The sequence below is a fragment of the Paralichthys olivaceus genome, chromosome 10, assembly GCF_024713975.1.
Source record: "Paralichthys olivaceus isolate ysfri-2021 chromosome 10, ASM2471397v2, whole genome shotgun sequence".
In the NCBI taxonomy this organism is placed as follows: Eukaryota; Metazoa; Chordata; class Actinopteri; order Pleuronectiformes; family Paralichthyidae; genus Paralichthys; species Paralichthys olivaceus.
The window spans coordinates 2,650,020-2,661,498 of record NC_091102.1 but is presented as its reverse complement, the minus strand read 5'-3'; the positions used below and the strand labels follow the sequence as shown (position 1 = coordinate 2,661,498).

The 11,479-nt window shown below is 43.0% G+C and overlaps 2 protein-coding genes across 4 annotated transcripts; one reads left to right on the top strand and one right to left on the bottom strand.

Annotated features, from left to right (window-relative positions):
• Positions 1-1,239: 1,239 nt before the first annotated feature.
• Positions 1,240-4,718, bottom strand: hspe1 (heat shock 10 protein 1). The gene is made up of 5 exons (XM_020105846.2): positions 4,578-4,718; positions 4,237-4,402; positions 1,818-1,973; positions 1,526-1,615; positions 1,240-1,432 (listed from the first exon to the last, which is right to left on the bottom strand). Exons 1-5 carry the CDS (start codon positions 4,637-4,639, stop codon positions 1,382-1,384), a joined length of 525 nt encoding a protein of 174 aa, XP_019961405.2. The 5' UTR covers positions 4,640-4,718; the 3' UTR covers positions 1,240-1,381.
• Positions 4,719-4,795: 77 nt separating this feature from the next.
• On the top strand, positions 4,796-10,997 carry hspd1 (heat shock 60 protein 1). Of its 3 annotated transcripts, none has more exons than XM_020105844.2 (11): positions 4,796-4,935; positions 6,604-6,779; positions 6,981-7,316; positions 7,468-7,563; positions 7,654-7,747; positions 7,832-8,000; positions 8,112-8,211; positions 8,324-8,569; positions 8,665-8,839; positions 9,342-9,520; positions 9,787-10,997. In XM_020105844.2, exons 2-11 carry the CDS (start codon positions 6,606-6,608, stop codon positions 9,943-9,945), a joined length of 1,728 nt encoding a protein of 575 aa, XP_019961403.2. In that variant the 5' UTR covers positions 4,796-4,935; positions 6,604-6,605; the 3' UTR covers positions 9,946-10,997. The 3 variants fall into 3 exon arrangements, with proteins under 3 accessions (XP_019961403.2, XP_069388657.1, XP_069388656.1); XM_069532556.1 differs by having other exon boundaries at positions 4,927-5,099; XM_069532555.1 differs by lacking the exon at positions 4,796-4,935 and adding an exon at positions 5,099-5,397.
• Positions 10,998-11,479: the final 482 nt, after the last annotated feature.

Genomic DNA, 11,479 nt, shown 5'->3' with positions numbered 1-11,479 from the left:
CTACAGAGACTCAAATCCACAAAGAAGCAAATCAACTAAGAGACAAATCCACAAAACTGGAGACTCAAATCAACTAAGAGACAACTCCAAAGACTCAAATCAACTAAGAGACAAATCCACAACAACTGGAGACTCAAATCCACAAAGAAGCAAATCAACTACAGACTAAAATCAACTAAGAGACAAATCCACAAAACTGGAGACTCAAATCAACTAAGAGACAACTACAGAGACTCAAAGACACAAATCAACTAAGAGACAACTCCAAAGACTCAAATCAACTAAGACATAAATCCACAACAACTGGAGACTCAAATCAACTAAGAGACAACTACAGAGACTCAAATCCACAAAGAGGCAAATCAACTACAGACTCAAATCACCTAAGAGACAACTACAGAGACTCAAATCAACTAAGAGACAATTACAAAGACTCAAATCCACAAATCAACTAAGAGACAACTACAGAGACTCAAAGACACAAATCAACTAAGAGACAACTCCAAAGACTCAAATCAACTAAGACATAAATCCACAACAACTGGAGACTCAAATCAACTAAGAGACAACTACAGGGACTCAAATCCACAAAGAGGCAAATCAACTACAGACTCAAATCACCTAAGAGACAACTACAAAGACTCAAATCCACAAATCAACTACAGACTCAAATCTACAAAAGGAAAATCTACAGAGACTCAAATCTACAAAAAGACAACACATCTACAATGACTCAAATCCACAGACAAAAAACATTTCCATGGAGATAAAACTGTCAAATTGACAGAGACCCACCAGAAGCACAGAGAGAAAAACATTCATAAAAAAGACTTAAGAGACAAAACTACAGGGACACAAAAATGTATGACTAGAAGACAAAAGGAGTCAAAAATCAACTTCATATCGATGTGACAGACACAATCAGCTCAGGGACACAAATCGTCTCAAGAGACATCAAAATCAACACTGGATTTATAAAGTTTACCACAAAGACACAAACGTTCGGTGTCTGTGTCCAGGGGTCGTCCACATGCTTCTGTAGAGCTGTTGATCTATTATAACGGTTAGTTTACATTCTGTTGTTTGAACAAAGAACAAAAACTCTTGCATCAGTTTGTCCAGTTTTATTTGTCATTGTTTTGAGATGTAGTCAAAAACTACAGAACAAACTTAATACACACAGCTGTAGTGAATATTATCAGGAGCAGCATGAAATCAGGAGACAAGACGACAACGATCGACAGTTCAACTTTATTATTGTAACAAAATGTGATCAGAATTATTTACAATTGAAATAACATAAAAAAGGGAAAAGTCAGACAAATGAGGCAACTGAATTTCTTCTCTCCGGGCGATGACAGGGACTTGATGTAAAACAGACTCATTCAGTGTATTTGCCGAGGATGTCTGCATCACGGAACAGGAAATAGTCCTGGAGGACAGAATTATAAAGCGACAAATTAAACCAAGGAAGAAGACACAACAGAAACAAATCCTAACTGATCCAGTTTGAACTTTACTGTACCTTGTCTTCCAGTACGATTTTAGTCCCACCGTACTCTGGTAGGAGAACTTTCTCTCCAACCTTCACACTGACGGCCTGAATGTCTCCTTTCTGAAAAAAGAAAAAGTACAGCTGGTTGAAATGGGGTTCATTATACTGAGCTTAATAATATTATACTGTAATTTATATATACATATGTGTATTTACTAAATAAAATAATTCCTATAGAGTCGTTATTAAATCTGTTTGACAAAGACATAAATCTCCATGTGTATAGAACTTGAACATGATAAAGATAAAAACTGAGAATGACCTGGTTGACAGATCCAGGTCCGACGGCCATGACGGTGGCCTGCAGCACTTTGCCTTGAGCCTTCTCCGGCAGCATGATGCCGCCCTTCGTCACAGTCTCCGCAGTGAGGCGCTCCACCAGCACCCGGTCGAACAAGGGCAGGAATTTCCTGAAGGCCTGGAAGAAAAGAAGGAATGAGCCGACGATGATCAAGTTACACTTCAACAGTGAAACACCAGAGGCAAGAGATTTGATGTGACAACACAAAGTGACCACTAGGGGCTGTGTTGAGTTAAATACTGGCTCTGTTACACAAAACCCACCAAAGTACAAGTTTGAAGTACTTTAACTCCTGGTCTGTGTAATGCTACTTACAAATCTCACTCAACTAAAGTCAAGACAGATATAATCAACACTACATTCATTTCACAAAAACTGGAACTAGTTGCTTTAAAAAATAAAATGAGATTTTGTACTCAAACGAGTGATTTCCAGGATTGTTGCATCCACATTTTAAGTACATTTCCAGTTAATAATCATGTACTATCACTTTTTTGAGTACCAGTACATAGTACTTCATAGTAATTATCCACAACAATATGGCTGCTTCTACTTGAGTGAAGCTCTTAGATTCTTGAGTTAATCGTTAACAACTGTTAACAGAAGTATTCAGATATTAACAAACGTTCCGACTGAAACAATTAAAGTCATCCACTAATCAAACAACTACAATAAAAATGAACAAGTTTAAGTTTGACTTAAAATGTGCTTGATTCCACAGATCAGGGTAAAACTCAAAAATGATTAATCAGCAATTGTGGCTGCTCTGTTGTGAAAGAGGGAGGAAAAGAAAGACGAGTGATAAGTGTACAGTCAGTGTGTAAACATTAAAGTAGAAGCTGCCTGTGTGAAGACAACGTTTCTTCATTCAGTTACATTTCACCGAGCAGTTTAATCTGATTTAAAACAGCAGCTGACGGCAGTTCAAACAGCAGCAGATGCAGCAGTGGCCTTGGTTGAAGGTCGTCTGGGGAGGAGCTGGAGGAAGGTGGGGGGGTAGGTCTCAGTTTACTGAGGGCGGGGGTCACTGCAGTTATCCTTCATGGTGACCTTTAACCCTGCGGAGGGGGAGGACTAGGCCTGCTGACTGATAACCTGGAGGCATCTCAGGATTTCAGTTTGAACGACCTCAATTGTGATGAAATGTCCTTCAGGATGTTACCATCGCTAGATAACAGTCAGGGCCGGTCGGTCTGGTTTTCCAGAAGCTTCTCTCTGTTTGTTACACGAGGTGGTTTGAGGAGAACCAGTTGCATAAAACAGTTATGAAGATGATTCATCGGCTTTATTTTAATCATGATCAAGTTATTCTGGATATTGTGCAAATATAATCAAGCATTAACATCGATGGTTTGTTAAATTGTAAAAGCAGCAATAGCACAGAGCAGAAAACTCAGTTTCAAGATAGAGTCCTCCATTAAGTACATCAGCATTAAAATACATTTAAAGTACTAATGATTATCGATATTGTTTATTGGATTATAATTTTTGCTGCATTCATGCACATATTATCTGAACGCTGCTCAATGGTTTCATTAATGTTGGGTTATTATCTAAAACAGCATTACTTTTAAGTATTATTAAGTAACTGACAGTCACAGACGTAACGGAGCAGTTATGCAAGTAGAACTTTAATGGGGCTCCACATTAGACAGTTGTTTTATTAAAGGCAGCAAAGAAAAACAATCTGTTTTAAAATGGAACATTAAAAACAGTTTAGTTTCCTTCCATTTGCTGCAAACATTTCCTCCATCACACCACGTGAGAACTGGTTTCTCTGTATGATTGTTCCAATTTATTACAGTTTTATCAACGACTCTGATTCATAAGTCAATTTCCACAATAGTGGCCAATCGGTGGACTTATGGATGAATCAGCAGATTCAGATTTCAGTTCTAGATCTGACATTTACAAGCAAAGAGGCGTGTGTGTGCAACAAGCAGGACGTTCTTAATTCTGCCTGACAACATGTTTACTGCAGATCAAGAGATTTTTAAAAAGAATACTAACTGTGATGTGTCCGGACACTTCACTCACTCATTCATTCATTGCTCCATGTTTTTGCTGCAGCGACTGAGGAGTTTAATTCTCGGCACATGTTCAGTGGATGGTCCCGCAGGATCCACTCGTCACGAGGTTGTCGGTTCGATCCCCGGTGACAGACACCGAACCCCCCCCCCATACTCCCCTTTAGTCTCCTCCGTGTCTCCACAGTTTATTCAACACGGTGATAAACGTGAGTTTCACCTGTTTGACCTTGTCGGTGGACGTTAACGGCAGCTAACGTTAGCCGCTAACGCTAACCCCCCGCCGCAGGACGGATGCGGGTCTTTTGTGTTCCTCGCCCTCTAAGCGTCACGGTTTCTCAAACGTCTCTTACCATGTTTCTCTGGACGTGTTCGCGGGCTGAGAGTCTTCGTGGAGCGGCTGCCGGGTTCCGTGAGGAGCGTGGATGGTCACACTGAGCCGGTTCACGTCCCACACGTGAGGAGGAAGGTTCCAGAACGCGCATGCGCAGTGAACGAGGCGGCCGTTTCTCTGCCTGACTGAAAATACCCGGAAACCGGCAGAAAGCGTGAAAAACCCTCATTTAAACAATTAAATCTCATCGAAATCAATCAAAACATTCACAGACGGGTCTGAAAATATCATCCATTTGAGGATTTTTGACTTTTTTAATCGTTTAAAGCTGGAGCAATATTGCACAATGTCAACTTTGACCTTTTCGTCCCCTCCAATGGTAGGCGAGAAAATTCTGGAAGCGGCCGCCCCGGAACGAGCATAAACCGAGTAACATGAGGTTTAAACACTATTTAAAAATGTCGTTTGCACAAAACAAACACACATGGAACCGTGTTAACGACACGTGGACACGTGAAAAGACGCGGGTTGACGTGAACAGCTGATTAAACGCAGACATTCGCAGCGGGAGTGTTGTTATTCATGGTGCGGGGCGTGCCGGTAAAATCCCCGGATGTGCTGGACCATGTGCGGTCCTGTCTGTCTCACACGCTCCTGTCCTCCCTGCGTCGGTTATATCACGGACTCCTGTCGCAGCTCCAGCGTCTCCACACCTGAAGTAAGTCCCGACATCGCTTTTAAAACATCATCGCACCGCTTCCCCGCGGTTTAGCTCTTAGCTAGCTCTGCACATGTCACGCCGTCCCCCGAGGACACGACGACGATCGGCTTTTAATTCCGCTCGGAGAAGACATTTTTTTCCATCGCGAGCTACAAGGACATGTTGGTTAAAATGTCCGGTTGTCTCTGTTTAAAAGTGTGAATGAAATGCCAGCGCGACGTTTAACGTCATTGAATCGGGGTGTGTGGTGTTTTTGGACCGACGAGCAGCTGCAGACCGGTTTGGAATCAACTCTGTTATTAATATTTAATAATTCCACCGGTGACATCCACAGTGTCCTTCGTTTAAAAGCACGTGGGTGATGATTGATCGGAGGATTCCACTCGGGGATCTGATCAGGGATGAGGAGGCGCGTGCTTCTGCAATTTGACCTTGTGACTCGCGACCTGACGAACGCACGTGGGTTCTCTAGGAAGTGGGTTCGGGGATTAATGTAATAATCAGTTTAAAACCTATTTACTGTGATCATTCATTTCTATGAGCAGATCCAGAGACTTACAGCCTTAAGTTCTTTTTACTCGCGATGTGAAACGAGTGTGGTCAGTAGTGTAATTAAAACCAGGTCTTTTCTATTAGTTGCTTCTATGAAAACTTTGATAATTTACTTTCAATTAACAATTTAATCAGAGATCAACTTTATAGATGAACAATTATATCAACGGACCGGTAGAAATTAAGTAATCAACTTTCCAGAAGCTGTGAAATCTTCACATCATCAAAAGTGAAATGTTTCGCAATGACTGAAACATTTGATCAATCAATGTGTATTTTCTTTTTAATGAATGAATGGACTAATGCTCCCTGCTGTCAGCTGAACCTTCACTTACCTATTGAACAGGTTCTGTCCAGTTAGAACCACTTTTTCTTCTATCGTTTATTTAGAACCAACCAAACAGCACTTCTACAAACAGAGGAGCCTGAATAACATCTGTGTCATTTAAGATTTCTTAATATCTCTGTAACGCAACACTTTCGTCTCAACCTCTGGATTCGTTTGTTGTTGCTTTTATTTGGAATGGAAAGATCCATTCATCCGAAAAGCGTCTGTCAGGTAGAGAACGAGGTGATTTAGATACCAGATGACAGTTTTTCCTGAGGGGCTTTGGGAAAAACTGCCAGATCCAACTCTTCTTTTTAATTCTAATCTTTTTGTTTTTATGGTTGACTTTGCTTTTTAATACTGGTTTCATGCACTTTTCAATCAAACACCAAACATGTTGTTACAGTATATTTAAATGTATTTAGCTCTTTTTCAGTTTTACTCTACATTATTGCTGCATCATTTTAAAGATCAACCATGTTTCCTTATTTCCTGACATTAATTTCCTGAGCAATTTATGAAACCCGGTGAATAAAACGCCTCCACTGTGCCGTAAGTGCAAGGTCATCCTGGGACAGAGTTTCTCCATCTCATTGATTCACTGGTGGGTGGGACGTTCTTCCACTGCTGACCACCGGGGGGCAGAGTACCCCTCTATCATAGATAATCATTATATAGCTGCACATGTTCATCACACAAGATTTCTGTGAACTTTCAGGATTATAGAAAAACAATTGTGCAGATTTATTTATTTACCTCCATCCTTTGTCTTTTTCTCTCCATAGAGATGTTTCGTCTACCAACAGTCATGAAGCAGGTGAGGCCTGTGTGCCGGGCGCTGGCCCCGCACCTCACACGAGCCTACGCCAAGGAGGTGAAGTTTGGAGCTGACGCTCGCGCCCTCATGCTGAAGGGGGTCGACCTGCTGGCTGATACTGTGGCCGTCACCATGGGTCCAAAGGTGAGCTTATCAATTAATCAAACTTGGGTGATACATATGTTTTCATGCAAGTTAAAGATGCTCAAATAGCTTAATCATTTTAGGCCCTCTTATGTTCACTGTTTTTAAAAAAAAAATCTTTCATACTTGTGTGAAATGAGAATAATTGTCTATCGTCTCTACTGGTTTTCCATCAAACTTTAACATCTTTCTGCGTTTCAGGGTCGTACTGTCATCATCGAGCAAAGCTGGGGCAGCCCCAAGGTCACCAAGGACGGAGTAACGGTGGCCAAGAGCATCGACCTGAAGGACAAGTACCAGAACATCGGTGCCAAGCTGGTGCAGGATGTGGCCAACAACACCAACGAGGAGGCCGGTGACGGCACCACCACCGCCACAGTGCTGGCCCGCGCCATCGCCAAGGAGGGCTTCGACACCATCAGCAAAGGAGCCAACCCGGTGGAGATCCGCCGTGGCGTCATGATGGCCGTGGAGACCGTCATCAACGAGCTGAAGGCGCTCTCCAAGCCGGTGACCACACCAGAGGAGATCGCACAGGTACACAACAGTTTTCAATGTAGAGCCCGAGTGATGTGGACTTTAGGGAACAGATGCTATCGATATTTAGCAATAAAAAAATTATACTTGTGTAAAATAGAGCAGCAGCTTTTTTACTTGCTCAGGTTTAACAATGAATTTTGTCTTTCAGGTCGCTACAATCTCAGCCAATGGAGATGTGGAGATCGGTAACATCATCTCCAATGCCATGAAGAAAGTCGGCCGCAAGGGAGTCATCACCGTCAAGGTGAGTTTCCACATTCAGTCACTGATGGATGGAACAAGACTTGAGGTTGCGTCACTTAAAACTGGTGAATAATCTGTTGTGATGTCTCAGGATGGGAAGACGCTGCACGATGAGCTTGATATCATCGAGGGGATGAAGTTTGACCGTGGCTACATCTCCCCCTACTTCATCAACACCACCAAAGGTAAAGATTCTCCTACGGTCGTCTGGTTTATATCATAATTTATTGCACCCGACTCGGTAACAAACACCATCTTCGCTCTCTCAGGTCAGAAGTGTGAGTTCCAGGACGCCTACCTCCTGCTGAGTGAGAAGAAGATCTCCAGCGTCCAGAGCATCGTCCCAGCTCTGGAGATCGCTAACCAGCACCGCAAACCGCTGGTTATTGTGGCGGAGGATGTGGATGGAGAGGCCCTCAGCACCTTGGTCCTCAACAGGTTCGTCCTGTTTGTTTACTGATCCCATTTAAGAGATCAGCTGTCCGCTCATGCTCCAGGTGTTTGACTAAGAAACCGAAAGCAATGAAATGTCAACGTCTTGATTTGTAGGCTGAAGGTTGGGCTTCAGGTGGTCGCTGTTAAAGCCCCGGGCTTCGGAGACAACAGGAAGAACCAGCTGAAGGATTTGGCCGTCGCCACTGGGGGCACTGTAAGTCAACTTCTGAAGTCTTTAAAAGCAAATTCCCTAAAAGGAAAAAAAAGTTGTAATATTGTTAAATTATCTGGATTATTTCAAATTATTTCTCTTTTCCTTTCTGCAGGTGTTCGGGGATGAGGCTCTGGGTCTGACCCTCGAAGACATCCAGGCTCATGACTTCGGGAAAGTTGGTGAGGTGCAGATCACCAAGGACGACACGTTGCTGCTGAGGGGAGGCGGCAGCCCCGCGGAGGTTGAGAAACGTGCACTGGAGATCGTTGAGCAGCTGGAGAGCACCACCAGCGACTACGAGAAGGAGAAACTCAACGAGAGGCTCGCCAAGCTGTCTGACGGAGTCGCCGTGCTCAAGGTGCGTCTCAATCTGACGTTCAGACAGTACGAGATGACGACCGCCACCGTGTTTCTCTTGAGAACAAGTTGCGATTCCTTTTGTTCCTGTTTTAGATCGGAGGAACGAGTGATGTGGAGGTGAACGAGAAGAAGGATCGTGTGACCGACGCTCTGAACGCCACCCGGGCAGCTGTGGAGGAGGGGATCGTACCAGGTGGAGGCTGCGCTCTGCTTCGCTGCATCCCATCGCTCGATAGCATCAAATCTGCCAACTCTGACCAGAAGATCGGTCAGTGAAACACATGCACACGCTCAGAACTAAAACTAACATTCTGTTCCTCTTGTTTAATAGTAGTAAATAATAAGTTGTTTGTTGCTATGACAGATTTCAGAAGTTTGGCTCCACAGAGAGATCAGTGTGGATTTTAAGGGGGGGGGGGTGTCACACCTTGAGATGTAGAATTTAAATTTCAAAGTTATACAGTTAAAAAAACAAATATTCATGTAGACTAAGGGTGTGTTCATGCATTTTGTTTTCTTAACTAACTACTATTTTTACATGAAAACACGAGAAGCTACAAAAAAGCAGCTTAACTGGTTTCAAACAAAAATCCAAATTTAGAAGTTGTACATTTTTCAAATCCTCAGTTCATTACGCTTATAAATTAAAGTCCGTCCCAATAATTACGAGCGAGTTAACGAGAGTTAAAGGGCCTGAAAAGATAACATGTTTTTAGTTTTGTGAATAAGTTCAAGTTTACCATTTATCTGCTTCCGTTCCATCCAATCAGGTGTGGACATCATCAGGCGGGCGCTGCGTATCCCCGCTATGACCATCGCCAAGAACGCGGGCGTGGAGGGTTCACTGGTGGTGGAGAAGATCCTCCAGGAATCAGCAGAGATCGGCTACGACGCCATGCTGGGAGAGTTCGTCAACATGGTGGAGAAGGGCATCATCGACCCCACCAAGGTAAAGTGCAGCCAATCATATGTTGACTTTTTAGTTTGTATATAATACATTCTTCTGAGAACTCTAGAACTCTTAACCTAGTCAACACTGCCACCTAGAGGTTAAGAGACATACGGCCTCTAAACTGAGCGAATAAAAGTAATTTCTTTAGCAGTAATGTTTTATTTTGGGTTTTTTATGAGTCAGCAGCTCTAAAGTTAATCTTGTGTAGTGAACATACAGAATGAATGAAATGCAAATAAACCTCGTATCGTCCGTCTCTACAGGTGGTGAGGACGGCGCTGTTGGACGCTGCAGGCGTGGCCTCGCTGCTCTCCACCGCCGAGGCCGTCGTCACGGAGATACCCAAGGAGGAGAAGGAGATGCCAGCCGGTATGGGAGGCATGGGTGGAATGGGCGGCATGGGAGGAGGCATGGGCTTCTAATCCGACTCTCCCGCCTCGATGCTGTACAGACTCGACGGGCAGAGTGATGCTGGAGGTGGCTGAGGAACACACAAAAAAACAAAATCCTCCCGAGAACCTGCAACCACCTCCACCGAAGCTCTGCCCACACTGACTGGCCATGAGTGTGTCGGAGTGCGACCCCTCCCCCCCCCCCCCCCCCGTATTTAACTCTGCCTCCTGCCTCTCAGTCCGGGTTTCCAGAGGATCCGACTAAGTCAGGAGGAGGAGACGCCATCGAGTTAAACCACCCGAACCGTCTTAACAACGAGCCGTCAAAAAAAAAACAACTCATCGTTCATCATGTCATATGTTCACACTGCTGTTCACTGAGAAGTCAAACGTCCCAAGAAGAAACTAACACAGTAAACGTATCTGATGCAAACAGAGCAGGGCCTGAATGAGAGAAAATACTTAGCTAGGAATGTTTGTCAGTAATTCTTTTGTCTTTGTAGCTTTTTTGTTAATTCTTTCTTATTTTATATAAATATCTTCTGTCTTTTTGTTTTCTGATTTTCCTCATATAATGATGATGTGGGTTCAAATCTGTCTTTTGATGTAATTAAACCAGTTTTCTTACAGAGCCTCAACATTTTCTGTGTCTCTGAAGTGACAAAAATAAAACCCCTTGTTCTTGACCACAGTTGGATGAAGTGTGCCTACAGTGTCACCGGGAGCCTGTTGAAAAATCTAAATGTTTACAGAGACGCCTGACGATCCTTGATTCGCTCTCGTTGTCGTGCCTCACGTTGCAGACGATACACTTTACAGCACACGTGTGATTGTTTGAGCTCTCAGGTACGAAATGAAAACCTGTGGCGTCGTCTCGCTGTTTAAACGCTGACCTACGTTTGTGTGACTGAGTTCACTCGTCTCCCCTCAACCTACAGAAAACTGCAGATTACTCCACAGATGTGTCAGTAGGGGGAGCTGTTATTCAACATAAACATTATTACTGCTGTGTTGTACGATGTAGACGTTGATTAATGGTGAATCTTTCTTTTTTAATTTAATAAATTCAGTTCTGATGTTGAGTTGTTTATCCAGCTTCTTTTTAATCAACTTGTCTCTTGTTTAAATCACGAGTTGAGCTTCAAACATCTTTGTAAACATTAAGTGGTCAATGAGTCACAGCACGAGGTCCATTAAATCATTTATGATGATCCTCAACCATCAAGTTTGTTTTCATGTTGACGTTTCTATTTTCATTCGCAGTTTGAAGGCTCAACATTCATGTGTGGTTAAAAGCTGAAGTTCATCTTAATCTTTTAAGATGAACTTCAGCTGTTTGAGAACAAACCACAATGTCCAGTTGAGTTTGAACTAAATCAGTTGTTGAAGGGACGTCCTGTTAAATCTAAGGTTTATTTAACCTGTGGAAAGAAGTCAGTCCCACTTTCATGCTTTATATCAACTGATGAAGATCATGAGAAATGATCAAAAGCTGCCACAGCTCTCGATCAATCCCTGAGTGCAGTGAAAGAAAATATGTGGAAATGATAATAATGAGAACAAG

Coding starts and splice junctions, on each gene's coding strand:
- hspe1 (XM_020105846.2), bottom strand. CDS start 4,639: ATGCTCGTTCCGGGGCGGCCGCTTCCAGAATTTTCTCGCCTACCATTG. Junction 1,974..4,236: donor AACACGTCCAGAGAAACATG/GTAAGAGACGTT, acceptor CTTTTCTTCCAG/GCCTTCAGGAAATTCCTGCC. Junction 1,433..1,525: donor AAATCGTACTGGAAGACAAG/GTACAGTAAAGT, acceptor TCTGTCCTCCAG/GACTATTTCCTGTTCCGTGA.
- hspd1 (XM_069532555.1), top strand. CDS start 5,340: ATGAGGAGGCGCGTGCTTCTGCAATTTGACCTTGTGACTCGCGACCTG. Junction 5,398..6,603: donor TCGCGACCTGACGAACGCAC/GTGGGTTCTCTA, acceptor TTCTCTCCATAG/AGATGTTTCGTCTACCAACA. Junction 9,521..9,786: donor GCATCATCGACCCCACCAAG/GTAAAGTGCAGC, acceptor CCGTCTCTACAG/GTGGTGAGGACGGCGCTGTT.